The sequence below is a fragment of the Theropithecus gelada genome, chromosome 12, assembly GCF_003255815.1.
Source record: "Theropithecus gelada isolate Dixy chromosome 12, Tgel_1.0, whole genome shotgun sequence".
Taxonomy (NCBI): Eukaryota; Metazoa; Chordata; class Mammalia; order Primates; family Cercopithecidae; genus Theropithecus; species Theropithecus gelada.
In genome coordinates, this window is record NC_037680.1 from 46,356,843 (window position 1) to 46,383,845 (window position 27,003).

General features: G+C 36.4%; 1 protein-coding gene across 1 annotated transcript in view; it reads left to right on the top strand.

Moving 5' to 3' along the window:
* UBR3 (ubiquitin protein ligase E3 component n-recognin 3) overlaps positions 1 to 27,003 on the top strand; it is a 229,601-nt gene that overhangs the window by 98,627 nt on the left and 103,971 nt on the right. Inside the window, exons 12-22 of the mRNA XM_025403952.1 lie at positions 2,100 to 2,165; positions 2,254 to 2,343; positions 4,085 to 4,213; positions 5,145 to 5,197; positions 5,291 to 5,424; positions 5,781 to 5,865; positions 7,164 to 7,306; positions 11,309 to 11,405; positions 21,352 to 21,493; positions 25,119 to 25,223; positions 26,394 to 26,567. Of these exons, the coding sequence (XP_025259737.1) occupies positions 2,100 to 2,165; positions 2,254 to 2,343; positions 4,085 to 4,213; positions 5,145 to 5,197; positions 5,291 to 5,424; positions 5,781 to 5,865; positions 7,164 to 7,306; positions 11,309 to 11,405; positions 21,352 to 21,493; positions 25,119 to 25,223; positions 26,394 to 26,567 (1,218 nt within the window). The remainder of the gene's footprint in view (positions 1 to 2,099; positions 2,166 to 2,253; positions 2,344 to 4,084; positions 4,214 to 5,144; positions 5,198 to 5,290; positions 5,425 to 5,780; positions 5,866 to 7,163; positions 7,307 to 11,308; positions 11,406 to 21,351; positions 21,494 to 25,118; positions 25,224 to 26,393; positions 26,568 to 27,003) is intronic.

Genomic DNA, 27,003 nt, shown 5'->3' on the forward strand with positions numbered 1-27,003 from the left:
AAAAATTAGCCGGGTGTGGCAGTATACGCCTGTAGTCCCAGCTACTCAGGAGGCTGAGGCAGGAGAATTGCTTGAACCCGGGAGGCAGAGGTTGCAGTGAGCTGAGATTGCGCCGCTATACTCCAGCCTGGGGGACAGTGCGAGACTCAAAAAAAGAGTCTGCATTTAGGCTGGGCATGGTGATTCACATCTATAACAACACTTTGGGAGGCTGAAGTGGGCAGATTGCGTGAGCCCAGAAGTTCGAGAGCAGTCTGGGCAACGTGGCAAAAACCCTGTCTCTACCAAAAAATACACAAATTAACCAGGCATGGTGGTGTGTGTCTGTAGTCCCAGCTACTTAGGAGGCCGAGCAGGGAGGATGACTTGAGCCCTGGAGGTGGAGGTTGCAGCTAGCTGTGATCGTGCCACCATACTCCAGCCTGGGCCACAGAGTAAGACCCTGTCTATAAAAAAAAAAAAAAAAAAAAAAAAAGAGTCTGCACTTACCCAGTCTGCTTAATGCCTCAAAGGAAATAGAGAGAGATTCTGACTTAGCTAGTTAGTGTAGAATATGTTACTAAGATGATTATGGTAATGGAGAGCAGACTTTTTAAAATTTTACTTTTAATTATGGCAAAATACGCATAAAACATAAAATTCACTATCTTAATCATTTTTAAGTATACAGTTCAGTAGTGTTATGTGTATTTGTATTGTTGTGCAGCCAATCTCCATAAGTTTTTTGTCTTGTAAAACTGAAACTATACTCATTAAATAGCTACTCCCCATTTCCTCTTGCCCCAGCTTCTGGCAACCACCATTCTACTTTGTATCTCTATGAATTTGGCTGCTCTAAGAACCTCATATAAGTGGAATCATATAGTTACTGTTTTTTTGTGACTGGCTTATTTTACTTAGCATAATGTCCCCAAGGTTTATTCATGTTACAGAACATTGTTATCATTTCCTTTCTTTTTATGGAGGGCAAACTTTTATTTGTTAGAACACATTTTTGTAGCCTTTACATATTGAGGAGGATGCTATTATCTTATTGGTTTTGAAAAAATAATTATTTCAGGGATGGTGACATATTTAGACTCCTTATAACCTCTATAATGATATGACATTAGCATAATTATCTGAATGTCCGGTATAAAAATTTTTAACAAGAGAATATTTACTAAGAACTTAAAAAGCATTAAAAGCAAACAACACCTTTTTAGTTTTTAACTCATTTGTTTAAGAAGGACAGCTGTGGTATATTTTTGCCCTGCCCTGTAGTGATTTTGTGATCCATGGGATTCACAGATTTAAAATACAGTTTTTGTAATATTTACAGGAATGCGTAAACGTCATTCACATATTTTTTACGAAGTTTTGTATAGAGGCTGGTTGTTTGGTACTGATTGGAAGCATCTTATCCAACTGGTGAAGGAATCTAATGATGCCCTGCATTTATACCTCTGTTTAGGGATTTGGTCAGAGTCTTCTTACCGTTTTGAATATGACAGTGGAGTCCAGATTAGCTCCCCGGTTCACTACTTTTGAATTTTAGGAAGTTACTTAAGTTTTCTAAGTTTGAATTTTGCTACTTGTAGAATGAGAATGTTAGTAGTTCCTACTCCATAGCATTCTTCTGAGGATTAAATGTGATAATGTGAATAAAGTGCTTAGCATGGTGACTGGCACATAGTAAGTGTTCAATGAATGTTATGTGTGACCGTTACTCTTATTACTGTCATGATGTTTGGTATACATGCATTTGAAGAGTCCCAAATGGTCTCTGTAGCTGGAAATCCATTCCATCCCTTGTTTTAATAATGATTATTTGCTTTGGCTAAAGTGAATTTAGGAAATATTAATCTGTGCTGGATGCTTCAGAGGATTCAAAGTTGAGTAGAATACGATTTCTGCCTTTAAGAAACTTATGCTTAAGTGTTTAAAATGGGATAATTTTATCTGTAGTGATTTTAGAATCTGCATCTTCTAAAATGTTAAGTTTTGAATTTAAACTATAGGAATAAATCCAGGTGAGAGTATGGTTTAAACATTTTACAACCATCTTAAAATTTCTGTAAAATAGTCTTTGACTTATGGATTTTGTTTGTTTGTTCCAGCCAGCACCTAACCAAGTCACTTTTCATCTGCCACTACATCGTTACTATGCTATGTTTTTGAGTAAGGTAAGACTGTCATTAAAGAGTTCTGTTCTTTTTTTTTTAATTTTCAGAAATAGGAATTGAATTAGTAACTTTTTTATTATAATTTTAGGCTGTGAAATGTCAAGAACTAGATTTGGATTCTGTTTTACCAGATCAGGAAATGCTAATGAAACTAATGATTCACCCACTCCAAATTCAAGTATGTATTCAGGCATTTAAAAAGTTTTGAAGTGGATTCCTTGTTTAAGAGATTCTTCTTTTATTTATTTGCCTTTCATTGTTATTATAGCTGAGATGTTTGAAAACTTTTTAAAAAAAGTTGTTACTGTGTTTTTGCCAGATTATGTTTAGGTATTTTTTCATTTTATGAGATTTACTTTTTAGTTTTACTTTTTCCAGGAATTCTTTTCATGATATTTACTTATGGGGTGGTATTTAACATACTATATAGCACCGTTTTGGGAGTCAGGAGATCCGAAAGATTCTAGTCTTGGTGCTACCACTGTTTTATTTTCCACAAAGTTTAGGGTAATTCACCTCCTTGGTTCTTAATTTCCCTATCTGTATAATGTGAGGAGAAAGAAGAGAGAAGAATTAGCTTAGATAAGCACTGTGATTTCTTTTAATACCAACACTATAATTTGGCAGGCCAGCTTTTTATATACATTAGAGGGACTTGCACTTCAATTTTTTTTTCCTGGCAATTTTAGATTTGTTAATTATAATATTATTGAACCTGAACTCTGGGTGTTAGGAAACAGATAAAATTATGACTGCTTGAAGCCAGGAGTGGTGGCTCACATGTGTAATCCCAGCACTTTGGGAGGCCAAGGCGGGCAGATGACGAGGTCAAGAGATTGAGGCCATCCTGGCCAACATAGTGAAACCTTGTCTCTACTGAATATACAAAAATTAGCTGGGCGTGGTGGCATGTGCCTGTAGTCCCAGCTACTCGGGAGGCTGAGGCAGGAGAATTGCTTGAACCTGGGAGACAGGTTGCAGTGAGCCGAGATCACGCCACTACACTCCAATCTGGTGACAGAGTGAGACTCTGTCTCAAAAAAAAAAAAAAAAAAATTATGACTGCTTAGTTTTAGTTGACACTGGACATAAATACATGAAGAATTGAATACTGATATAGTGAGAACATTTATTCTAACCTCCAATATTTGGAAAATTAGTAGTATAGGTTTGAGTTAGGGTGAATTAAAGATGTAGAATGTATTCATTGACTTTGAACAATTGATTTTATTTTATGCTTATTCCAAGTGTCTTTCTTTAAACATGTATATTAGGATTGTTGTTGTTACTTAGAGTTTTCTTAAGGGAGAAATAGAGTGGAACATAAGCATTGATTTCTTATGAAAGATGTCAGTGAAAGTCATTATAAATGTATCCAGAGGCCAACATGGAAAACCAACTCATGTTTAAACTCTAAAAAAGTGGCTATGGCCGGGCGCGGTGGCTCAAGCCTGTAATCCCAGCGCTTTGGGAGGCCGAGATGGGCGGATCACGAGGTCAGGAGATCGAGACCATGCTGGCTAACACGGTGAAACCCCATCTCTACTAAAAAATACAAAAAATTAGCCAGGCGAGGTGGCGGGCGCCTGTAGTCCCAGCTACTCGGGAGGCTGAGGCAGGAGAATGGCGTGAACCCGGGAGGCGGAGCTTGCAGTGAGCTGAGATCCGGCCACTGTACTCCAGCCTGGGCGACAGAGCGAGACTCCGTCTCAAAAAAAAAAAAAGTGGCTATGTAAAAACATAATTATTGTTAAAAAAAAATGTAGAAGTGTATATTTCAACTGATTATCTTTAACATTGGACAGAATATCGGGCTCATACTACGATTACATCATTAAATATTTTGAAATGGTTATTTATAATATTTTGTAAGGATTGAGTTTAGATAATTTATTCTTTGTCCAATTTACTTTTATTAGGCAAGTCTTGCTGAAATCCACAGCAATATGTGGGTAAGAAATGGTCTACAAATCAAAGGACAAGCCATGACCTATGTCCAGTCTCATTTTTGTAATTCCATGATTGATCCTGACATTTACCTGTTACAGGTAAGCCAATTAGATAATGCAGATATACTTTAGAAGTGTCTCATTTGTACCCAAGGGATTTTAATTTATAGAGGTGACTGAGTGATGACATGGAGAGGCCGATGCCACTGAAAGAATAATTTATTACTTACATTTCCCAGGAGAAGACGCATACCACCCAACACAAGACTACAAGGAAAGCACCAGGTTTTGGTCAAGAGGCAGAAAGGAGTGAGGGGAGAGCCTAGGCAAGAGCCTTTATTGGGGTTTCTACGGGAAAAGCAAGGCAAGGCAGGATTGGCTAGTTTGAATAATTCCAGCAGGCTTTGAGGCATAGGGGCTGAACCTGACTCTGTGGTACCTGGCCCTGGATTGAGTTAGAGCAGGGGAAATACTGGGTTGATGTATGAGAGTTAGATAAAGACAATGATTGGCTTTCATGATGGGCATGTTCCCAAGTAAGTTGTTTATTATGTTTAGGAATTAGCTGGCCTGGGAGGGAGTATCTGTCTTCAGGTCTGTAAGGCCCCTCAAGATGTCAAAACATTATAACATACAGAAAATAAAAATCATGGCCAGGCGTGGTGGCTCACGCCTGTAATCCCAGCACTTTGGGAGACCAAGGCAGGCAGATCACTTGAGGCCAGGAGTTTGAGACCAGCCTTGCCAACAGGTTGAAACCCTGTCTCTACTAAAAACACAAAAATTAGGCAGCTGTGGTGGCACACGCCTGTAATCTCAGTTACTTGGGAGACTGAGGGCTGAGAATAGCTTGAGCCTGGGAGGCAGAGGTGGAGGTTGCAGTGAGCTGAGATTGCACCAGCTTGGGCGACAGAGTAAGACTCTCTCAAAAAACAAAACAAAACAAAAAACAAAAAGTATAGAAAAACATGATTAATAGAAGAAGGAAAACTGAATATTGAGAAATAAAGCATTTTGTTTTCTTTTAAAGGTTTGTGCTTCTAGACTTGACCCAGATTATTTTATTTCATCCGTCTTCGAAAGGTAGGCATAATTTTATTAAGACAGATAGTAGGAAGTGTCCAGTTAATTTTGTTTTAATTTATAAAAATATGTTTCAAATATTTCTTCTTGTAGATTTAAGGTAGTGGATTTGTTGACAATGGCATCACAACATCAAAATACAGTACTTGATGCAGAGCATGAGAGGTCGATGTTAGAAGGCGCTCTTACATTTCTTGTGATTCTTTTGAGTCTTCGTTTACATTTAGGTAAAACTCACTGATACTAATACTTAGGTATTAACTGTTTTCCTCCCTTTCTCCCCATCCCTGTAGTAGAACTGGCTTAGGGAAAAAAGGAAAGGATGTAGATAAATTTAAAGAATGTTTCAAACTCTTGTATGTTGTACTATAGGTATACCTTTTAGAATATCCTTAAAATATCCTTTGCTTAAGGGAACTGCAAATAGCAGTTAAACTGCAGTTATGTTTGGAGCATTGCTTCTTTACTCTTTAATTTGAAACATCCTGTATTTGGTAAAACAGCTTAATGAAAAATGTGGTAATTTTTTTCTTTATAATATATGTATACTCAGATTTGTTAATTCTGTTTTTAATAATTTTAGGAATGTCTGATGATGAGATTCTCAGGGCGGAGATGGTAGCCCAGCTGTGTATGAATGACAGGACACACAGTTCATTGCTGGACCTCATATCCTTTTAAAATTTTAGTTTCTGTTAGTTGCAGGATCTAAAATAAGTAATTTTTATGATTAATGGTTTATCAATTTTTTGATTAATTGTTTTTCAAAGTTGAAAAATAACAGAAAAAGAAGAATACCAGTTGTTTGCTCAAGTGTGTATTCAGTGCTGGTGACTTTTTTTTTTTTTTAACCTCCTATTATTACCTCTTGGGGAACTCTTCTTGGACTTTAGAGTAGATTTCAGGACAGATTGATGGCTTTGGCCACCCCAGCATTTAACCTTCTAGGACAACATTACTGAACGTTTTGTAAAAGGCAGCTAGGTCTATTTTGTCTGTGTAGCCAGGATGCAATTCATGGTGAACAGTTAAAGGTACACCTTAAGATTATTATTACCAGGATTTTAAACATTTTGAGGGTTTTTCTGTAGAATTTGGTCTTAAAGCATTTTTGTTTGTAGATTATTGTTTACAAACAGGGAACCTGTGGTTCTTTGTATACGACTGAACATACAATGAGTATCTGATTATCTTTTTAAGTTAATGTTAATAAAATTTTACACAAGATTATCAAGTAATTTTGTGATAAAAATTCTGGCTAAATTTAGTATTTGTATATCTTATGACTATGTTTGGAAGAATTGGCTAAAATTTTTGTTTTGTGAAATAAGTCCTATTAGAATGCCTATTTGACAACCTTGATTTTTGTAAGCAGCATCAATTTGATATTGTCTGATGAGTTCCTTCAGTCATTATGAACTATGCACCAGTTTATTATAGAGTAAAAACGATCTCTGTATTTTGAATTTTAAAGATTTGTGTAATGTGAGGAGAGAATCTTTTTGGTTAGCCTCTTTGCTTAAATTTGCTTAGCATTTTTTTCTTTGGGGGTGAAATTTTGTGTTTTTTGGAAAAACAATCTTTGCTATAAAAATCTGCTAATTTTTCGCAAGTTCTTTCTGTTTTTTAAGGAAAAGTTATTTGCAAAATGATGAAAATGAAGACACATTTTTAGAAATTTTTCAGTCATTTTCTGAAATTTTTAAATTTATTTCGGGGAAAATATACCTGGGAACTACTACAGCATACAATTTATTAGTAGGCTCCTAGATTAAACATATTTTCAAAAATCACAATTAAAAAGTTATTATTGAACTGTTGTATTATATAGCCCTCTTGTGGCCAGCTCTGTATATTACAGCCAATTACTATTTGCCTACTTCAGCAAAATGAGAAACTAGAGTACCTTGGAAAGGCTATAAATCTGGCTTTTTGTTGCTAATATTTTTTCTTGACATATATATCATATTCCAGAAAATCCTAATCCCAAAAGTGGCATTATTCCAGGCAGTTACAGCTTTGAATCAGTTTTATCAGCTGTAGCTGATTTTAAGGCTCCTGTTTTTGAACCTGGAGGTTCTATGCAACAAGGCATGTATACTCCCAAAGGTATGTTTATATACATAAATGAACTCTTTCAAATATCAGTTCTTGAATGGTGAATTCTTCTGTGTATTAAAAGAAAATGTTTACCTTTTGTTCATTCAAGCTTTGGTTTTCTTTTCTCCATTTTGTTATAAATGTATGTCTTTACTGGTAAACAGTGATACTGCTTTCAATTACTTAGAAATCTATAGCTTTATGTTACACTAAGACTTCTTAGATGACTCTGAACTATAAAGGAAATTTATATTTGAACTCTAATTCATTTTTATAAGTGATCATAACCATAAGTGAACCAGAAACTATAAAACAAAATGTATATTTAAAAATATTTTGAATGTATTTACTCTCCAAATTTGATTTTGAAACAGCAAAACAATCCTCATGACCCAAATTTTAACTTGAAATAGTTCAAACTAAAGTCTGTATAGGCTGGGCGCGGTGGCTTGTGCCTGTAATCCCAGCACTTTGGGAGGCCGAGGTGGGTGGATCACCTGAGGTCAGGAGTTCAACACCATCCTGGCCAATGTGATGAAACCTGTCTCTACTAAAAATACAAAAAAAATTAGCCAGCCATGGTGGCAGGTGCCTGTAATCCCAGCTACTCGGGAGGCTGAAGCAGGAGAATCACTTGAATCCAGGAGATGGAGGTTACAGTGAGCCGCTATTGCGGCTCTAACCTGGTCAACAAGAGTGAAACTCCATCTTAAAAAAAAAGTCCACATAGAATGCTGATAGCACTTACTTACATTTTGAACCTATGTTAAATGCACAGAACGTTTTCCTTAAGTGGATGATTGGTTTTCTAAGGTTCCCCCCCCGCAGATTTACAGTTGACATGCTTGACAGGAGCCAGAGGTAAGTAAGGTTTTGATTTACACAGTCTTTTTTGTTTGACTTTCAGATTTTCACTTCTCTAAGTTAAAATTTTGAAGGAAGTAACAGTTACGTGCTTCTTGCCTCCCTCAACACATTGTCTAATGAAAAAACCAATGCCCATTTTGAAGTTGTAAATAATATGTACTGTGCTGTGTGTGTTTGGCAAAGCAGAACAGAAAAGCCTTATTTGGGATTTTTCAGGGAATTCACAAGGAGCAAGAAAATCCAGAGTCTCTGGTTGGAAAGTATTCCATGAAAGAAAAGCACAGTATGTTTTTAGTGTAGAGGATATTTTGTGTGTAAAATTAGATGAATTTGGGAGTGGAGTGGTGCTGTGGTGTAGTGCAGGACTTATAAAAGTGTGATGTGAGGATTACATCTCTGTCAGACTCACTTGCGCTCCTCATTAAGAATGCAGGTTCCTGTGTCTCATCTCCTGTCTGCTGTCATCAGAATTTCTGTGGGTGAAATCTGGGAATCTGCTTTTTTAAAACAAGCTCTTTAGATGATTGTTGTGAACAATGCTGAGATGGAATACTGGGCATTCGGACATTAAAGCTAGCAAATTGTCATATTTAAATACCGTATGAATTATATTTGCTAGTTGTGTGGTTTAGGAAATCAGTTGTTTTGTTTTTTGTTTTTTTTTTTCTGGAGACAGAACCTCACTTTGTCACTCAGGCTAGAGTGCAGTGAGCTGTGTTTGTCACTCAGGCTAGAGTGCAGTGGCGCCATCACAGCTCACTGCACCCTTGACCTACTGGGCTCAAGCGATCCTGCCACCTCAGCTTCCCCAGTAGCTGGGACCATAGGCACCCACCACCATGCTGGCTAATTTTCGTGTGTTTTGTAGAGACAGGGCCTTGCTGTGTTGCCCAGGCTGGTCTCGAATATTGGGCTTAAGCAGTCCTCCTGCCTCAGCCTCCCAAAGTGCTGGGATTACGGATGTGAACCGCCGTGTCCAGCCAGTTTTTTATCTTTGGGTTTGGCTTCTTATCTATAAAATAAGTTTTTAAACGTTTAAAAAGTGGTTGAAACAAGCCTCTGGTTTCGGGGACTAACCCTCAAGTGAATTTGTTATATTAATATAAAACCAACAAAAGCTGGCCTACTCCTGTTAAAGTGGGTATGGGTAGTTGAACTTAGCTTCTCCTCTGTCCTGCTATCCACTTGCTCCTAAAGTGACCCCTGTTATACATCTGTGGTGATTCAGCTCCATGGAACACTATTTGAAGCCCACTGGACTAATTAATCACTAAAGTTTTCTTCCATTGCTAAGGTTGTGCAATTCTAATAAAAGCTTTGGCATGTTAATTGTGCAGAATAATAGACTTTAAAGAGAAGGACGATCACGGCCGGGCACAGTGGCTCACGCTTGTAATCCCAGCACTTTGGGAGGCTGAGGCGAGTGGATCACGAGGTCAGGAGATCGAGACCATCCTGGATAACATGGTGAAACCCATTCTCTACTAAAAATACAAAAAATTAGCCGGGCGTGGTGGCGGGCTCCTGTAGTCCCAGCTGCTCGGGAGGCTGAGGCAGGAGAATGGCATGAACCCGGGAGGTGGAGCTTGCAGTGAGCTGAGATCGCGCCACTGTATTCCAACCTGGACGACAGAGCGAGGATCTGTCTCAAAAAAAAAAAAAAAAAATGATAAATGATTCTAGAAATACTAATGAAGGTCTTTGTGAAGGACTGTTTTCAGAATTTTAAGTCATACTTCTGATACTTTAAGATGAATAGCTTGTTACATGAAACTAGGGGCAGTGGTTAACAATGGTTAACAGTGTCTTGTGCTAGAAAGTTGTAATTATAGTGGATGGGTAGGGAAAAGCTTAAGCTTCTCATCATGTTTTCAAATGTTAAGAATTTTGCTAGAAAGAATGAAAGAAAAAAAGTTAATCTAGTATGGAGATTCTTTTAAGTCAGTGGTTTCTAAAATTATTATCTCAGTCCATCCTTTAGGTTTTTGCCACATCTAAATATCCGCTCTACTGAAATATACTTAGTATTTCAGTATTTTTTAAAAATGAGTTAACTTAAAAAAAACCTTGCCTCATCCTAAGCATGATTATTAGTGAGGTGTCATGAATTTTATTTGCAACTTACAATTTTCTAATACACATTTAAAAATAATTACATAATTATTAAAATGAAAAGCTTTATATACTTAATACTTAAAATCATCTTGTGAACCATCAGTTGTACACATTCCACACACAGGATAGTGGTTCCTAATTATGCCGAAAATAAGGAGACAAGTGATCCGTTTTAGCAAAGGAGCAGAAAATCTTTTATAAACAAAAAAGACTTATAAAGTAGGTCTCTGTTGCTCAGGCTGGTGTGCAGTGGCGTGATCTTGGCTCACTACAGCCTTTGTCTCCTGGGTTCAAGTGTTTCTCCTGCCTCAGCCACCCAAGTAGCTGGGATTACAGGTGTGTGCCACCACGCCTGGCTAATTTTTGTATTTTTAGTAGAGACAGGGTTTCACTGTGATGGCCAGGCTTGTCTCAAACTACTGACCTCAAGTGATCTGCCCACCTCAGACTCCCAAAGTGCTGGGATTACAGGCATGAGGCACCGTGTCCAGCCTCATTAATCTTTAAATCTAGTTTTCATGCTTTTACTTTTAAGTACTTTTTTTTTTTAAATACTTTTTTTGGAAGGGAAATGAGGTCTGGCTTTGTTGCCTGGACTGGCCTCCAACTCCTGGGTTCAGATGAGCCTCCTGCCTAAGCCTCCCAAGTAGTTGGGACTGCAGGTGTGAGGCATACCCTACTTGCCTTTAAGTACACTCAAAGGTCTTAACGTGCTGTGTTTCTTTCTAATTGGCACCCTGCAAAAAACAACAACAACAATGAAGTAAACTTTTCTGGTGAGGCATTGTTGTATTACAAAACTTTTGTTCTTTAGTGCTTGCTGAACTCAAGAGAACATTCCTGATGATGAAATTGTGATTTTTGACTTAGAAAAGTAATCATGGCATCAAGCTTCTTAAGGCAAATACTATAATCAGATTAAATTGTTCTGTCTTTCAAATGTAAAATATACTTAACAAATGTAAGAAGTCAATAAATATTGATTTTATTTCTGAGAAGTCAATGTTTCTACTTTCTTTTGAATAATAGCTGAAGTCTGGGATCAAGAGTTTGACCCCGTCATGGTCATTCTTCGAACAGTTTACCGTAGAGATGTGCAGTCTGCAATGGACAGATATACTGCATTGTAAGTCCATCAAATTGATTAGCATCATAACAGAGTATTTTATATTTATATGGAAAAATTTCAATTATAACACAGATATGATATGCTCTCATTAAAGTATATGTCCATTCTTTAGAGATGCAAATAATAATTTAAGGTTTAAATAATAATCTGTCAGAGATTTATGTTAAGATCTTTATCCAAAATTTGATGTTAATGTGATAGATTTAGAACATGATCACTAAATTTAAAAAACAGAAACTTACTTAGTTGCTGTTTCATCAGTGGAATTAAAGGCTTGGTTTTGTGGTGTTCTACTTTTGAACCAGTAGAGGAGGCACAAGTTAAGAGAATAGAATTCTCTGACATCAGAGATGGTTATGGGTGTCTGTAATAAGTGAACATATTTCTGTGTTCGTGACAACTGGGAAAATAGCCAAAGCAAAATGAATTTTACTTGTAAATATTTAACAAAATAGTTTACAGTATTGATGACTGCAGAAGACAAACATTTTGAAAGATATCTTTTAAATGCAGAATTCAATTTTGTATGTTATTGTAAATTGTAGACTGTTGTAAATGTATTATTTCCACCTCTTTTAAAACCTTAATAGTTAATATTATATTGCTGAATATCACAGGATATCATCTTTTACTTGTGCTTTCCTACAGCTAAACATTTAAAAAACAAGTTTAAATGATGCAAATGTCCTTGATTTTGAGAAAGTATTAATACCCAGATAACTATCAAAGTGAAACTTCTCTTTTGCCAAGACTTTGCAGTAATAGAAATACCTATCACAGACAAATATCTGAAGAAAGTTTTTAATGTGGAATTTTAATTTGCTTCCTCCCCCCAAACAAAACCAAAACAATCTTTGAATCAACAACGACGACAACAACCCAGTTGAGCCATCAGCATCTCTCTCTCCCTTTCTCTAAACCCTTGGAGAAATTAGACTGAGGTTCTCTTTCTCTGGTTTCTTAACTCCCTCTTTTTCTGCTTTTCATGTAGTTTTGTAAAAATTTGCTTGTAATCTTACTAAACTCTTAGCTCCTTGAGGGAAGATATTTTTATCTCTGTATCTCTTCTACATCTTTAATACTTATCTCAATGCTGGCACTTAGTAGGTATTCATAATATATTTGTTGAATAAATAAATTTGAGTAATTCCTGTTGAAAAATTGAAAAATGAAGAAAATTGGGAAAAAGTATTTGCATGGAAAACCTAACTGAGACTTCATAAACACCGGTCTTAAATGGCTCTGCCTTTTTTTCAGGGTAGTGGTGACGGTTAGTTGTTTTGAATGTATAAGAATTAAGTAAATTTTATTCTCTTTTACTTTGTAGTTACTAGAAATTTGGACTGAGATTGGGCTGAAACTTTCAAAGCTTTGAAGGAATCATTAAATAATGCAATCAGTTTTAAAGGGGAAATTTTATTTAACAGTACACATTTATTGAATGCTTGTTATATGCCAGGTACTCTGTAAGGAAAATATAATTGTTTGATTTTTCACTTAGCAAACTTTTAGCTCTGAGCAGTTTATTTCTTTCATTTAGAACAGTGGTTCTTAAGTAGGGATGATATTTGGCGTTGTCTGAAGACTAGTAGGGTTGCCACTGACATCTAGTAAAGGCCAGTTCTACCACCTCTACCAAGAATTCCCTTAATGTCGTTAGTGCCTAGGTTGAGAAACCTGGTTTAGACCCATATTGATACATAGGTATACTTTTTCTGTTTCCAAGTATCCTGTGTTTTGGGATCTGTTTTATATCGTTTAGATCTGTATCATATTTTGATTTATAACTATTTCACATAGTCAGATAAAACCATATTCCCAAAGCTGTTTTTATCAGTTTTTTCACTTTCTTATTTTGTTCTCTATTTTCCCTCATTCTCTTGTTTCCTCTATTTGGCTTTTGAGTTCTTGTACAATTTCTTTATAGCTTCTTAGAAATATTTCTGAACAGGCTGGGTGCAGTGACTCACATCTGTAATCCTAGCAGTTTTTAGAAGGCCAAGGCAGGTGGATCACTTGAGCCTAGGCGTTCAAGACCAGCCTGGGGAACATGGTGAAACCCCATCTTTTCGAAAGATACAAAAATTAGCTGGGCCTGGTGGTGCATGCCTGTAGTCCCAGTTACTCGGGAGGCTGAGGCAGGAGAATTGCTTGAGCCTGGGAGGTCAAGGCTGCAGTAAGCTGTGATCATGCCAGTGGATTCTAGCCTGGAAACAGAATGAGACCCCTGTTTCACAGTAAAACAAAACAGAAACATTTCTGAACCACTGTGATGTTTCTTAGCAGTTTGAAAATCTATGTTTTAAAAGAAATAATGTACTCAAAGCAGTAATAGCAGATTACAAACTTTTTAGCTTTAGACTAAAACCTTTTAACCATTATCTTTTAAAATACTCTTTGAAATTTTACGTGCAACCTATTTGTGTGATAACTTCTGTGTATGTAAAATAAATACCATATCCTTGTAGAAATGCATTGGTTACTGCTGGGCGCGGTGGCTCACACCTGTAATCCCAGCATTTTGGGAGGTCAGGTGGGCAGATCGCTATGTCAGGAGATTGAGACCATCCTGGCTAACACGGTGAAACCCCGTCTCTACTAAAAATACAAAAACAAAATTAGCCGGGCGTGGTGGTGGGCACCTGTAGTCCCAGCTACTCAGGAGGCTGAGGCGGGAGAATGGCGTGAACGCGGGAGGTGGAGCTTGCAGTGAGCTGAGATCATGCCACTCTCCAGCCTGGGAGACAGAGTGAGACTCTACCTCAAAAAAAAAAAAAAAAGAAATGCATTGGTTACATAATTATGTAAAACTTAAAATTTTTGTGATTTATTTTGTATGTGAAACGATAATACCTGCTTCCTTTATGCAGTGTCTTTTATTTGTTGTATATTTGACTGTACAATTGACTGTTTCAGTTATTGTTTCAGCACAAGTGGGAAGATAACCCTAAACTCTAGGATTTGTTTGCTATTTTATTTATTTTATCTTATTTTATTTTAATTTATTTCATTTTATAGAGACAGAGTCTCACTCTGTCACCCAGGCTGGAGTGCAGTGGCACGATCCCGGCTCACTGCAACCTCCGCCTCCTGAGCTCAAGTGATTCTTCTGCCTCAGCCTCCTGAGTAGCTGGGATTACAGGCACCCACCACCATGCCTAGCTAACTTTAGTATTTTTAATAGAGATGGGGTTTCACCATGTTTTCCAGGCTGATCTTGAACTCCTGACCTCAGATAATCCGCCGACCTCGGCCTCCCAAAGTGTTGGGATTACAGGCATGAGCCACCATGCCTGGCCGATTTGTTTGCTATTGATTATTTTCATCTGCTTTTTAGTTTTAAGGGACAAAAAGTGGCTTAACTGATTATACTGGGAGGGATCTTTTTTTATTTGCAAGATGACCTTTTGGAGGTCATCTTGCAAATTAAAATGAAAAATGGTCAGATAAATTTAAACTTTTGTGTTCTCACAATTTAGCTCTGTGCCAGGCACTTTAAAGGCAACCAGTAAATATTTGTTAAATGAATGAAAAGTAGATTTCTTTCAGTTTTTGTGCTGAGAGTTTAAGTGAAAGTAAGCCATTTGCTCTATGTGATGCTTAGATGCTTAGAATTTTAGGCTCTTATTGCTGGAAACGGCCTTTAAAATCTAGTCCAGGTTCTATAAAAGTGTCTTGTGGGCCTTCACTGGAAGACAGGGTTGGGCAACAACAAGAAGAGGCTTAAGAGAGTGGAAGTGGCTCATCCTGCTTCCCTTTCTCCCTTCCAAGTATCCCCGAGTGGGCATTCAGCTCTTAAAAAGAAAACAAAAACGAGATAACAACAACAAAGCAAACCAACAGTTGGAAAACCATCATTTCAGTGTTATATTTTATATATGAAGACATTGTGGCTCAGAGAAGGTCAGTGAAAATATGTCTGTTTTTTTTTTGTTTGTTTTTGAGACAGGGTCTCACTTTGTCACCCAGGCTGGAGTGCAGTGGCGTGATCATAGCCCACTGCAGCTTCCAACTTCTGGACTCAAGTGATCTTCCCATCTTACCCTCCTGAGTAGCTAGGACTACAGGTGCACCACCATGCCTGGCTAGATTGTTTAGAAGTTTTTTGTAGAGGTGGGTTCTTGCTATATTGCCCAGGCTAGTCTTGAACTCTTAGTCTCAAGTGATCTTCCTGTCTCAGCTTCCCATAGTGCTAGGATTATAGATATGAACCAGTGTTCCTGGTGAAATATGTCTGACAGTGGCAGTGTTGTTAGAACTATGAGCTAGGCCATTTCCAAAGATAGAAATGATTTCGTAAAGCATCTGTTTTAAATTCAACTGAAAAGTACATTTTTAAAAATATGTAATTTCTTGTATTTCTGTTGCCTCTTGTCTCCCATTTTGAAGGTTAATGACTGCTGCCCCGTGTTTGAAAGTATGATGTATGAGTTTTATGTATGTCATTTTTGTCTCAAACTAGTCAAAAATTACGTGTTGGTGTGAGTCACTTAAGTAATTTTTTTCTGTCATATAGCATTTCCTTTGCATTATTCTATTAATGCTTTTGAAAAGAGCAGTCAAAATGATGTATTACTCAGGCCTTCAACAAATGTATAACCTTTATTTTGCAACAATTTATTAATCTAGGTGCCACATATTTAGTGGTTACTGCTTAAAGCAAACAAAGAGACAAAGTAAAATTAAAAATTGCTTTTTTAATGCTAAATGAAATAGAATAGTTGAAGTATTTCATCATGGCTATTGCGATCATTTTGAAAATTACATTTATATGTTGTCACTGTAGTATTATATACAAACTAATTTTTAAATTTATTTTTAATTTATTTTTATTTTTTTGAGAGAGTTTCACTTTTGTTGCCCAGGTTGGAGTGCAATGGCGCGATCTCGGCTCACTGGAACCTCTGCCTCTCGGATTCAAGCAATTCTTCCACCTCAGCCTCCCAAGTAGCTGGGATTACAGGCATGTGTCTACCATGCCCGGCTAATTTTGTATTTTTAGTAGAGACGGAGTTTCTCCATGTTGGTCAGGCTGGTCTCGAACTCCTGACCTCAGGTGATCCGCCTGCCTCGGCCTCCCAAAGTGCTGGGATTGCAGGCAGCAGCCACCGCGCCTGGCCCAGAAACCAGTTTTTTAAATTGCAAAGTTAATTTTATAGCATCTTCATAATCATAGGTACAGCTTATTTCTCTGATATATTAATGATAGTTTTCTTATTTTTAAGATTTTTTTTTCTTCATTCTATATAGTATTTGTTTCCTCTAAGGTGCATTTTCTATTATTCAGTCTCTAGCTTTCGAGTTAGAGGCATTCCCCAGATGTCTGACAATGTTGACTGCTTGTTATTAAGAGCTCTTGAGTGCATTGTCGGAACTTGTAGATTCTGAATTTTAATATAGGGTGATTTGGGTAGGCAGGTTTGTTGAGAAACACTTGTGTTAGATCTTTCTTTTTGGCCTAGTCAGATTCCTCAGGGAAGTATCCTGAGATACTGCCCAGAGGTAATGGTATGGCTGCTATTATTCCGTGAACCGACTGGGAGACAAGGCCTAGGGACTCTGAGTCAAATATGCATATGACGACTTTAATCTTTCCTCCTTATACCCTCAGTTGTACTTGCTATTTTATCCTCCCCAGAGATGAGTTCTGTAGCCAAAATTCTGTTTCAGTGGTGGAAAGGCAGTTTTCATCCAATCCTCCTTATTTTAACCCCCTGCCTTCCCACCTCCAGTTGTAAAGGTACCAGGTGCTGCCAATTTTGTTGTTTATTTTTTAATTGCACTTTTTATTATTGAGTTTTAAGACCTCTTTATATTTTCTGAATACTAGACTTATCAGGTATATGATTTGCAAATGTTTTCATTTCTTTCTCCTTTTTTTTTTTTTTTTTTTAAAGACAATGTCACTCTGTTGCTCAGACTGGTGGCATGATCACAATTCTCTGCAGCTTTGAGCCTCTCCAGGCTCAGGTGATCCTGAGTGGCCTCCCGAGTAGCTGGGACTACAGGCATGTGCCACCACACATGACTAATTTTTGAATTTTTTGTAGAGATGGGGTCTCTACATGTGTTGCCGAGGCTGGTTTGATCTCTGCGGCTTAAGTGGTCTGCCTGCTCAGCCTCCCAAAGTGTTGGGATTACAGGCATGAGCTATGGCGCCCCGTCTGTGCATGTTTTCCGCCATTCTGTGGATTGTCTTTTTCACTTATTTGAAAGTGTCCTTTGAGTCACAAATGTTTTAAATTTTGATGAATTTCAGTTTTTTTCTTTAATTTCTCTGTTTATCGCCTAAATTAATTTAATTTTCCTGTCTGTTGCCTAAATCAAGGTCACAAATAGCTAAACCTATGTTTTTCTCAGAGTTTTATGCTTAAAAATATAAAACTACAGCTGAAGCTTTTACATCAAATTCTCTGATTGATTTTGAGTTAGTGTTTATGTATGCTGTGAGGTAGTGGTCCAACTTCATTCTTATTCATGTGGTGTTTCTTTGAGTTTTAATGGACCTTGCCTGTTCAACAACCTGGGCCTCATACAATCTTTTCTTTTTTTGTGGATAACTTAAAAATACACATTCACTTTCTTTAAAGGTTATAGGCTTGCTTAGGTTATTTCTTGAAAAAAAATTGCTAAGTTATATTTTTCTAAGAAATCTTTAAGTTTATACTTAATGATTAAAAAAACTTCCCTGTGTTTTTATTCCTGTTATTTATGTGTGTTTGCTATTTCTTATTTTGAATTAGGTGTCATAGCAGATGATGATCAGTTTTATTATGCTTTCTAAGAACCAACTTTTGATTGTCTCTCTCCTCCCACCCTCATTTTCTATTTCATTCTTTTTTTTCTGTATTACTTATTATCTTTTTTTTTTTTTTTTTTTTGAGTTGGAGTCTCACCCTGTCGCCCAGGCTGGAGTGCAGTGGTGCGATCTCTGCTCACTGCAATCTCCGCCTCCCGGGTTTACACCATTCTCCTGCCTCAGCCTCCTGAATAGCTGGGACTACAGGCACCTGCCAGCACGCCCAGCTAATTTTTTGTATTTTTTTTTAGGAGAGACGGGGCTTCACCATGTTAGCCAGGATGGCCTCGATCTCCTGACCTCGTGATCCGCCCTCCTCAGTCTCCCAGAGTGCTGGTATTACAGGTGTGAGCCCTCATGCCAGGCCTTTTTTTTTCCCTTTTTTGAGACAGTCTCACTCTGTCTTCCAGGCTGATGTGTAGTGGTGCAATCTTGGCTCACTGTAGCCTTTTAACTGCTGGGCTCAAGCGATCCTCCCACCTCAACTTCCTGAGTAGCTGGGATTACAGGGGTGCATCACCATGCTTGGCTAATTTTTGTATTTTTTGTAGAGACAGAGTTTCACCATGCTGCCCAGGCTGGTCTTGAACTACTGAGCTCAAAGCGATCTGCTTGCCTTGGCCTTCCAGAGTGCTGGGATTACAGATGTGAGCCACTATGCCAGGCCATTATTGTCTTCTTGCAATTTAGTTTGGATTGTCTTTGTTCCTTTTCTTGGATACTCAGTTGTTGTTGTTGTTGTTTTAGTGCATTTGATTTTCATTTTTAATTACTCCTATTTAATTTTTATTGTTATATATTTAAAAAATATTTTTAGTTGATATATCTTAGCCTTAATATTACCTTTTACACAGTATTTGAAGATACTTCTCTGATAGTTTCATACATGTGTACAGTGTGTAATGATCAAATCAGGGAAATTGGGATATTCATCATCTCAAACATTTATCTTTTTTTTTTTTTTTTTTTGAGACGGAGTCATGCTCTGTCGCCCAGGCTGGAGTGCAGTGGCCGGATCTCAGCTCACTGCAAGCTCCGCCTCCTGGGTACACGCCATTCTCCTGCCTCAGCCTCCCGAGTAGCTGGGACTACAGGCGCCCGCCACTTCGCCCGGCTAGTTTTTTTTGTATTTTTTAGTAGAGACGGGGTTTCACCGTGTTAACCAGGATGGTCTCGATCTCCTGACCTCGTGATCCGCCTGTCTCGGCCTCCCAAAGTGCTGGGATTACAGGCTTGAGCCACCGCGCCCGGCCTATCTTTTTTTTTATGTTGGGAACATTACAGTTCTTCTAGCTATTTTGAAATATACATTATTATTAACTATAATTTGGATGCTTAGTTGTTGATTTTTTCACAAACATATGGATTTTAAGGCTATGTATTTCCTTCTAAGCACTACTTTGGTTGTGGCCCACAACTTTTTCTATATAGTTTAGGCTTTAAAGTTTTCTGTTATGATTTTTAATGGCTTCTGAATTTCTAAGAGCATAGTTACCTATAGCCAATGGCTGTCCAAAAATATTAAATGGAAAATTCCAGAAATAAATAACTTATAAATTTTAAATTATATGCCATTGTAAGCAGGGTGATGAATTCTTGTGCCATCTTGCTCTGTCCCACCTGGAATATGATTTGTTGCTTAGTCCAGTGTACCATGCTGTATATACTACTTGCTTGTTAGTTATTGACATTGTCTGCTCCTGACATCCAGCCATCACATTGTCATGGCCTGATGATTCAAGATCACCTGAAGCAGATGTTCCTCCTTCTGATGACATATTGTCAGAAGGTCATTAGTAGCCTGATGCCATGTCACAGTGCTTACCATCATTCACTTCACTTCATCTCATCACGTAGGCATTTTATCATCTCACATCATCACAAGAAGAACAAGAGTGAGTATAGTACAGTGGTCCCCCTCTTATCCTTGGGACATGTTCCAAGACCCACAGTAGATGCTTGAAATGAGAGATGGTATCCAACCCTATATCTACTATGTTTTTCTCCTACAATACATACCTATGATAAAGCTTACTTTATCATAGTATTAGATAGATAATACTAATTAGAGATAAACAGTAATAACTAAAGGTAAAATAGAAGAATTGTAACAATAATCTGAATGGCATACAACTGAAACGTATGAATTATTTCTGGAGATTTTCATTTAATATTTTCTGACCGTGGTTGACCATGGGTAACTGAAACTGTGGAAAGTGAAACTAGGTATAAGGGGGACTACTATACATAAGGTATTTTGAGAGAGAAAGCATGTACACATTCACCTAACTTTTATTACAGTATATTGTTGTAATCTGTTATCACTTACTGTTGTTAGTCTCTTATTGTGTCTAATTTATAAATTAACCTTTATCATAGGTATGTATGTGTAGGAAAACATAGTATATAGAGAGTTTGGTACTATCCTTATTTTCAGGCATCTACTGGGGGCTTTGGAACATGTTCCCTGAAGATAAGAGGGGCCTACTGTATTTGCATACAAGTTCATAATTATCTTCTTGGGGAACTTGTTGTTCTTACATCCCAGAAGAGACAGACAAGCTAATTCATTCTCCTTATGAGTTATTCTTTCAATGAGGGTAAAGCCTTTCAAGGGTCTTAGCTTTAGGTGGGATCTCAGTTCTGTCTCTGAGTCTTGTGTGAGCCCAACACACCTTGTGATCTGTTTGCTCAAGGACTTTAGTAACTGGAGAATTCCACTTTTTTTGTGTGAGCTCAAATATGCATTCAAAAGATTATATTTATATTTTATCCAGCTTTTCCAACCATTGGTAGTGGGAGAATTTTCAGGTCATCTATTTTGCTTAATTGTTACAGCTGGAAATTTCTTTGCTGAGTACTTCATCTGTATTCTTTCTGTTCATTTCTCTTTGTTAGCACTTTAAAGTTTATGTATTTTTTAATATTCAGCTTAGCTCTCTTTACTCATTTTTAGCCATTAGGAAAAGAAATAGTAATGTTCATTGTATAGAGAATAGAAACCTCTTTGGCATTTTAAGCAATTTGATTAAAAATAGCACTGCATAAAACATTGTGGCAGAAATTGGTGTCTATAAATTACAATAAACCACAGTTTGATTTTGAGGCTATCATCTAATTCTAGTTTTGTTTTTTTTTTTACAGTTTAAAACAGAGCGGAAAATTTCCTGGAAATCCCTGGCCTCCCTATAAGAAAAGGACATCACTCCATCCTAGCTATAAAGGTCTCATGAGACTTTTGCACTGTAAAACTTTACACATTGTGCTATTCACTCTGCTTTACAAGGTACAGTAGTAATTTGAATAGAAAGACTAAGTTTAGAATTATTTTCAAATAATAATCCTTTAGGATAATATTTACATAAAAGTACCACTTATAAAGCAAAGTGTGTTTATACATTTAAGATGTATGAAGATATGTTATAATCACATATATTTGAAATCCAAGTTGAATATAACAGAATAGCTACAGCATTCTTTGTGAGAAACTATTTATCTTATCTAGCTACAGATAAAAATATGTATTTATGGCTTCTGCAGAACAATAAGTGAAATACCATGGAACTACAAGAGGTGTGGAATGAGCTACAGGGACCAAACAACCATCAGAACCCACTAAAATGACAAAACTAGAATGGCAGTTATGTGAGCCAGTGAATCTTAGGTTGGGGTGGTTCTTTTTGCTTTTTTCCTCTAATTAGGAAAGTGACGTGGAAGGATTTGAGTGTGGTTTCTATGTGGCAAGATCAAAAATTGTTTTTGATAAACATCTTAGGAACTCACAAGATGATGCATTTACTTTCTTGTTATCTAAAATTTGTTTTATTTTGGGATCTTCTCACGTAAAACAGATTTATTTGACTAACATTAATTGTGTACTCAAAAACTTGTATGAAACATAATATTGTATAGTATGTATGTGTGTATATAATAGGGATTTTTATAATCTCATCTGCATGAAAGATGAAAAAAGTCTGGGTGCAGTGGCTTATGCCTGTAATCCCGGCACTTTGGGAGGCTAAGGTGGGCAGATCTCGAGGTCAGGAGTTCGAGACCAGCCTGGCCAACATGGTGAAACCGCGTCTCTACTAAAACTACAAAAATTAGATGGGTATGGTGGTGGGCGCCTTTAATCCCAACTTCTCGGGAGGCTGAGGCAGGAGAATTGCTTGAACCTGGGAGGTGCAGGTTGCAGTGACCCCAGATCGTGCCACTGCACTCCAGCCTGGGTGACATAGCAGGACTCCATCTCGGGGGTGGAGGAAAGAAAGATGAAAGAAAAAAGAAAATAACTATATAGACATGATAAATGTTATGCAGGTAGATACAAAGAAAACCTCTTGTTCCTCTTCGTAGTTATAATTTGAAAAATTAAAAGTTAAGAGAAATTCATAAGAATATTTATACAAATTTCCAATTACTATGTACAATCATTTAACACATTGTTTAAGAAAGTATATATTTAGTTAGGTAGGAATTTTAGTTTTTTTCTTAATCTTATAATGAAATAATACTTTTAAATTTCTATACTTTTCTTTCAACTCCACCCATGACCAATTTTTCATTGTACTTGTTTCTAAAGTTTTCCTGTTATGATTTTGGACAGGTGCCTCAAAAAACACCTTGGGTGGTTTATTTTCATTAACTTCCAAGAGGGTTATTCAGTAATTGATTTAAAATGTTCTTTTTCTTTATTAAAAAATGTAGAATATCTTTTTGTACTGAAAAGATATTTGTATTTGTTTTACAAATAATGGACAGTCTTCGAATGTTTACTTAGTGCCAGATTTTGTTTGAAATGCTTTATATATACTTGTAGACGTTATTTTGCTTAAGCTAGCAAAAATCCTTATGAGTGAAAGTTCTGTTGTTATTCTCCTTTTTCAGATATGAAATTGAGTTTTAGAGGTTAAATAACTAGTTCAGATGGGGAAGCTAAGTACTGTTATAAGTAATAATTAATAAGTGACAATTCATGAAAATTTAAGGAAACCTTATGGCAAATTATTATGCTCTTTCAAGTTATATGTTTCAATGTTTTCGTATGCTAAATGTACAAATAGTATTTTATGAAAAATAAAAAGACAATGTTTTAGTTGTTACAAGACTATCATAAATGAACTCTTGAAATCTCAACTTTAAAATAGCTTTCTTGATTTTACTACTACTAATAATAAAATTCTCCATTGACATTACGTTGGCAAATCAACTTTCTAAAAATCAATTTTAGTAAACCACCTTTATCCTCTGACGTGTTTAGTGTCAAAATAAAACTGCCTGGAAACATCATTTTTCTTTCTTTTTTTTTTTTTGAAGTACCTAATAGAGGGATTTTTTTCCTCCTTAGCTCTTAAGTTATTCAGTTAAAGCTGTAATGCCACAAACTTTGAAGTCAAAATTTAATTGAATTTAGCTGGTAATGTTTTATTTGTCAGGAGGAGATAGTATAGTAATGATAGTCAGTGGCCTGGGAGTCTGAGGTCTGCGTTCTAGTGTTGCTTACACTAGCTAACTGGTTGTGTGGCTGGGCCTTGGTTTTCTCTCCATAACATAGTGGATCAGAAAGGATGACTTCTGTGGTCTCCCAGCCTTCAGTCTCCTCCTGCTGCTGCTTCTGCTCCTCACATCGTTGGCACCACTCACTCACTATTTGTTGAACACACATTGCTAGACACTACACAAAACAAATGACAGATATTAACCCATGCAATCCTTACAACAATTCTGGGCTTTAATTCCATTTTTATTTTTCTTTCTTATTTTTGGTTTTTTTTTTTGGATGGAGATGGGACAAGTGAAAGTGCTAGGAGGGGCTCTATAATTTCAACTTTAGAGATAAGAAAACTAAGACCAAAGTCTGTTGCTGAAGGTCAACTAGGAATAGACAGAAATTTGTTTAAAAATCTGGTTTTTAAAAGGTTTTGAATGCCTGTGCTCTTCACTGTGCCACACAACAGATGAACAGAGAAGCCCTCTGAATAGTCAGAAAAACATGAGAAGAGTCAGTGACTTGAAAGTCTCTATTCTTTAGTTGTAGTAGATTAGGTCTTAAGCGATTAAGACCTCCTTTCCAAGTCGCCTCAGCCATTTGGGCAGCTTCTGTGAGGCTCAGCTTATCCTGTCCTCTTTTTTGCTCTCTGCTATCTTGCCCACAATTAAAACTGCCATTCCCTACAGAATTTCTTCCTTTTGTCCTTTCCATCATTTGGCCAGATGACTTTTATAATGAGGACAAGATGATAGCTGCCAGGCCATTTTGTTACTTGTAGTATTTTAGATATCTTCTGGTTAGTGGTCTGTTATATCATAGTGAATGAGTGATTGATGTAGGTAGCCCAGAAACCCTGTGCAAGATGCATAAGGTTTGCATTGAGTAATCCATAGGTCAGATTTATCAAATTTTCTTCAGAGAAGCCTCTTTACTAACCGCTTGAATTCCTTCTACCTTTCTCCTACATGTAAATCACACACTGACATACATATGAATATAGCTACTCAAAATACTCAGAGGCTCAGAACTTTAATTTCAGAGACATGTTTTTAAGAACATTAATGCACCATAAACATTTATTGTGCTTCCAGTTATATGCCAGGTGCTGTGCTAAACACATTTGCTTGAATTATCCTATTTAGTAAACTTATTTATCTGATGGCCTTGTCATCAAGAGAAGAGTGTCAGCAAATTAGGATATAAAAATATTCTTATTAATTTATTTTATTAAATACTTACATTCATATGAATTTATTTTAGTGGACTCTCTGACATAACCTTTAGAAAATTTGTGAACTGGTATTTCTAGATATTACTTAAAGTACTTTTCGTCTATAACAGTAAAATATTTTTGGATCTCTAAATGAAATACATTTTGTGGAAAAAAGTAATTATGAGGCATTTTCTTCCCTTTTTAAAGATTTTGATGGATCATCAAAATCTGTCAGAACATGTACTCTGCATGGTTTTGTATCTGATTGAATTAGGACTCGAAAATTCTGCTGAAGAAGAATCAGATGAAGAGGTAAGTAGTTTTTTGTAATTTAAAATTTTTAGATAGGCAGTCCCTATCTGGCTCCAACCAATTGTTGCCAAACCAGACATGTTATATTTTTGCTAGTTATGACATGCCTTAGTAAAATGTATTTATGGATTCATCTTGAGGTATATTTATGTTTTCATCAGACTCATAAGATCTTTTAAAGAATTACTGGAAAAGGCCCTTTGGGATCTTCAGATACGTACAGTTTTTTAGGGCCTTAATTGATGCATTAAATTCTATTATGGAATTACTGAATTTGAAATTTATAATTCCTATCACAAAAATTAATAAAAGTGTTTAATGCATTTTTGGTGTTATGCTAAGAATATTGATTATTGGCAAAAAATTACCAGTAATCAATAAATAATCAGTAAAACTGAAGTTAGGGCTTAGCTCCAAAAATTCTAATAATTTGATTAGGGATTATTTTTGAGTAGCAAATTCTTTCTGTAAAGGTTTTAAGGTAATGGCATGAATATTGTTATATGGGAGAATGTTTAAAGTACTTAAGAGTAAAAGTTGTTAATTTGTTTCAGGACTTTAGAAGTATTGTGTCCATAAAAGCAATTGTTACTACAAATTAGTTTCACTAATGTGTAAGATTCTCCTCATCTCTTCCCTCCTAAATGACAAAATGTAACACAACATAATAATTGCAAAAAACAAGTTAAAGAAACCACTTTGTAGTTCTTTGTAGTCCAAGTTGAATCAACATATGTTCTTTCATAGATGTTAAAAGGTTATAAAGATTCCTCTATGATTAGGTCATACCTTTGGTTGATTTTTCAGTTTCCTCCAAATTAGTCCAAATTAGCATTATTTGTATTACTAATGGGTGAGGATGAATATTCTGTAATGTTCAGTATTCTAGATTGAAAAATGTATTTAAAAATGTATTTTAAGTCAGATGTTTAGCTGATTCCATCGGACTTACCCATATTGGTATTGAGTAATTTATTACTACATTTTTTTGTCTGAATTTGGTTTTATTCAAATTTATTCACTCTATAATTTGTGGATGAGACAGTAAAGGATCCAGGATTATGATAGGCAATGGATGATTTTTGGGGGCTTGTTACATCTCCATTGTACCTTGGACCTGACGTGGCAAGATTTGATATTCTTTTTTTTTTTTTTTTTTTTTTTTTTTAGGCATCCGTGGGTGGACCAGAACGTTGTCATGACAGTTGGTTTCCTGGCAGTAACTTAGTGTCAAACATGCGACACTTTATAAACTATGTTAGAGTAAGAGTTCCAGAGACTGCGCCTGAAGTGAAGAGAGACTCACCTGCAAGTACTAGCTCTGATAACTTGGGTTCCTTTCAAGTAAGTGTAAACGTAAGAAAGAAAATAAGGAAAAGCTTTATGTTATGTATGTTATGTTGGGATATACTGTTCCTATGATATCGAAAAGAAAAAAAAAGTGGTTGCAGATAACTTTAAATTGTTTTTTATTTCCTCTGATATATCTATGCAACTTCTACCTTATCAGTCTTTTTCCCTTAATCTGCCAGAGTTCACGACGGCCTAAAGTTCTTCAAAGAGAGGTAGATGTGTATGATATTTGCATTAACTAGCAACATGGCTTTAACTGGAAATGGGGAAAAACTGCTTTGAAGTATTTGTGTGTGTATGGGTGTTTAATTAATATGGTTAAATTTAAAAGAAAGTTTCTTGGATTTGTGTGTGGTTTTTTTTTGACAAAGTGATTTAAGCTTAATATTAAAGAAAATTTATATTGAGCTTAAAAATAACACTGAGT